General features: G+C 49.9%; 1 protein-coding gene across 1 annotated transcript, besides 5 other annotated features; it reads right to left on the bottom strand.

Annotated features, from left to right (window-relative positions):
* Window positions 1–264: 264 nt before the first annotated feature.
* Window positions 265–288: a microsatellite.
* A 29-nt stretch (window positions 289–317) lies between these two features.
* Window positions 318–896, bottom strand: TraAM80_09823 (poly-zinc finger protein 2; the record flags this gene model as incomplete). The annotated part of the gene is made up of 1 exon (XM_029386485.1): window positions 318–896. One exon carries the CDS (start codon window positions 894–896, stop codon window positions 318–320), a length of 579 nt encoding a protein of 192 aa, XP_029233656.1.
* Window positions 897–1,098: 202 nt separating this feature from the next.
* Window positions 1,099–1,122: a microsatellite.
* A 176-nt stretch (window positions 1,123–1,298) lies between these two features.
* Window positions 1,299–1,342: a microsatellite.
* Window positions 1,343–2,382: 1,040 nt separating this feature from the next.
* Window positions 2,383–2,416: a microsatellite.
* Window positions 2,417–2,441: 25 nt separating this feature from the next.
* Window positions 2,442–2,507: a microsatellite.
* Window positions 2,508–2,528: the final 21 nt, after the last annotated feature.

The raw sequence follows: 2,528 nt of genomic DNA, 5'->3' as shown, positions 1-2,528 counted from the left end.
TTCTTGCCACTTTCCTTTTTTTTTGTTATTACCGCATGTAGGTGTGTGTGTTTCATAAATTTTATCCGCACCCCCACCCCCCGTTCTATCCCTCTCATTATCCGCGCTATATGTGAGTGGCAACACCGTGGGGGGTCGTGGCTGAGGCAAACAAAGGCAGCCTTCAAAAAAAAAAGTAGTGAAAATACGCCGATTAAAAAACCCTACAGATACACACCATTGCTTCCAATTCCCACACGTACAAATTTTGCCGTTTCTTTGTAATGTGTGTGTGTGTGTGTGTGTGTGCCCCTTTGAGATGAGAAAGACTTAAAGATTCACGCAATCAACGGAGCCGGGGACTTGCAGTCGCGGGCCATGTGACCTTTCTCACCACAGACATAGCACGGCTGTTCCTCATCTGGCAACCGCGGGTTGGGGCAATTGCGAGCGACGTGGCCCTGTACGCCACAGCGGAAACACGGGTAAAGCATCCTCGCCGTCCGAATACGCTCTGGGCACCGCCGTGCAATATGGCCAGTCCTACCGCAGCTGTTGCACTTCAGATTTTCAACCACTTCCGGGCACTCACGGGCGTAGTGGCCTGCCTTGTGGCAATGAAAGCATGACTGCTTGGAACGTGGCGGGCGGGGATTCGTGCAGTCGCGGGAAATATGTCCCTCTTCACCACACCTGTAGCATGGCTGCCGTGTGTCCGACGGTGCGAGTGGGCAATTATTGACTCGGTGGCCAGCCTGGTGGCAAAAGAAACATGGCACGTCTTTAGCATCCACGTCGCTGGTGCAGTCCTTACTCATGTGGCCAGGCTGACCGCAGCGGAAGCAAAGGCTTTCATTGGCAGGCTTGAGGCAGTCGCGGCTTGTATGGCCTACACCACCACAACGATAGCAAACCATTTCGGTCTTACTGTTCTCTCTTCGAAAGTAAAAAAAAAAAGACACCAACAACTCCAAAAAGCAACTCAAACTAAGCCTATGAAGGGAAATGTCTCTGCCCTTTTCGCTTGCGTTTTTTTCCTTACTGACGTTGTGGCGAACGCTGACTCAGGCTTTTTGTTTTGTGCAGTAGCGCAAAATGTGGCTATCAGGGCTGGAGAGGAATAAATAAATAAAAAAAAAACAAGGCAAACTAGGCCACTCCACAAGTCTCTCCTGCAGACTCATTCACAGACGCAACTCCACAGCAATGGTCCACGGACACGCGCGCAAGCATCCAGAGAAAGCAGGAAAGAATCCAGGCAGGTTTATATCTGCTCCACCACCTCCACCACGGGTGGCACACAGACGCACACTCTCCCGCGCCAAGCCCAGCCACGACACCGCCAACGCCAACGCCAACGCCACTCCGCCTCGCCTCGCCAAAAAAGAAGAACACCAAATGCTGTCTCGTCTCCCACAAAACAACCAGTTCTTCTTTTTTCCTTCTTTCCCTCCCTCCTGTACGCCTCCCCAATGTCCAATCAACACCGCTCCGCTGAAAAGGAATAAAAAGGATTTGGCCCTTTAACACCGCCATCGCCATCTGTCTTGCCCCCTTTTTTGTTTCCGCTCCCCCTCTTCCCAGCTGCTCTCCATCTGCACCGCAACCTCCTCCACCTCCCCACACGCGCGTCCCTGCCGACCCCGTCAAGCAATTAACCTGCCCTCCTCCCCCGATGGAATCGGCTTCAGAAAAACAAAAAAGGCACAAACACCTCTGTCATGTATACGAACACCACCACTATCGCCGTCACCGCTGCTTAAACCGCACGTCCCACTGCCGCCGAAGAAAAACATCACCACTAAACCAATCAACTTTCATCAACAATGATATTTGATACACTTTTTTATTTTGTTATTCTCCTTAAAGCCATCGCGATACTTAAAAAATAATAATCCTTTGCCCTTCTCTCCCTTGTAATATAAATCGTCTGTGGAGCGGCAGCAACCGGTAGGGTGGAATTGAGTAAGCTGGGCATACCGCCCACCCACCTCCCCACTCCCCCTTTCTTTTATCCTCTGTTAGTTTGGTTTCTCTCCACAAACTCCTGCTAACCTACACGCCACAGCAAGTAATCCATTTAGATGCACACAACACCAACACACTGTGCAAAGGACACCACAAAACGGTGCCTCACTGCTATCAGGAAGTTGCTCCGAGCTTCACCACACCCACCTGCTGATGGTGCCACGAAGAACAGGAGGAAAAAAAAACCACCAACCTCACTGACACTAGAGGCGGTAATGCCGAAGAAGAAAAAAACCACTACTCAAAAAGAAAAATAAAAACAAGGAGTAGAACCCCGTTGTTTTCATTTCTTCTTCGTGTTCAGTTTTTCACCCTATGCCGGCAGCCGAGCTCCATCGCGTTCCACCACTTTACCCTTTTGACTCCCACCATCCGCACATGCACATCCGCAGACACACAAACACACACAATGAGATGGAAGGGAAGGCCCTTCAAAAGAAAAACAGAAAATAGATCAAGCAATAAAGAAAAAAAACCCACAGGAAGAAAAGAAGAACGAATAGTGAGAGTAAATGCAACGA

The sequence above is a fragment of the Trypanosoma rangeli genome, assembly GCF_003719475.1.
Source record: "Trypanosoma rangeli strain AM80 chromosome Unknown Tra_15.4_contig_00691, whole genome shotgun sequence".
NCBI lineage: Eukaryota > Euglenozoa > Kinetoplastea > Trypanosomatida > Trypanosomatidae > Trypanosoma > Trypanosoma rangeli.
The sequence above is the reverse complement of the archived record's forward strand: the minus strand, read 5'-3'. Positions and strand labels throughout refer to the sequence as shown.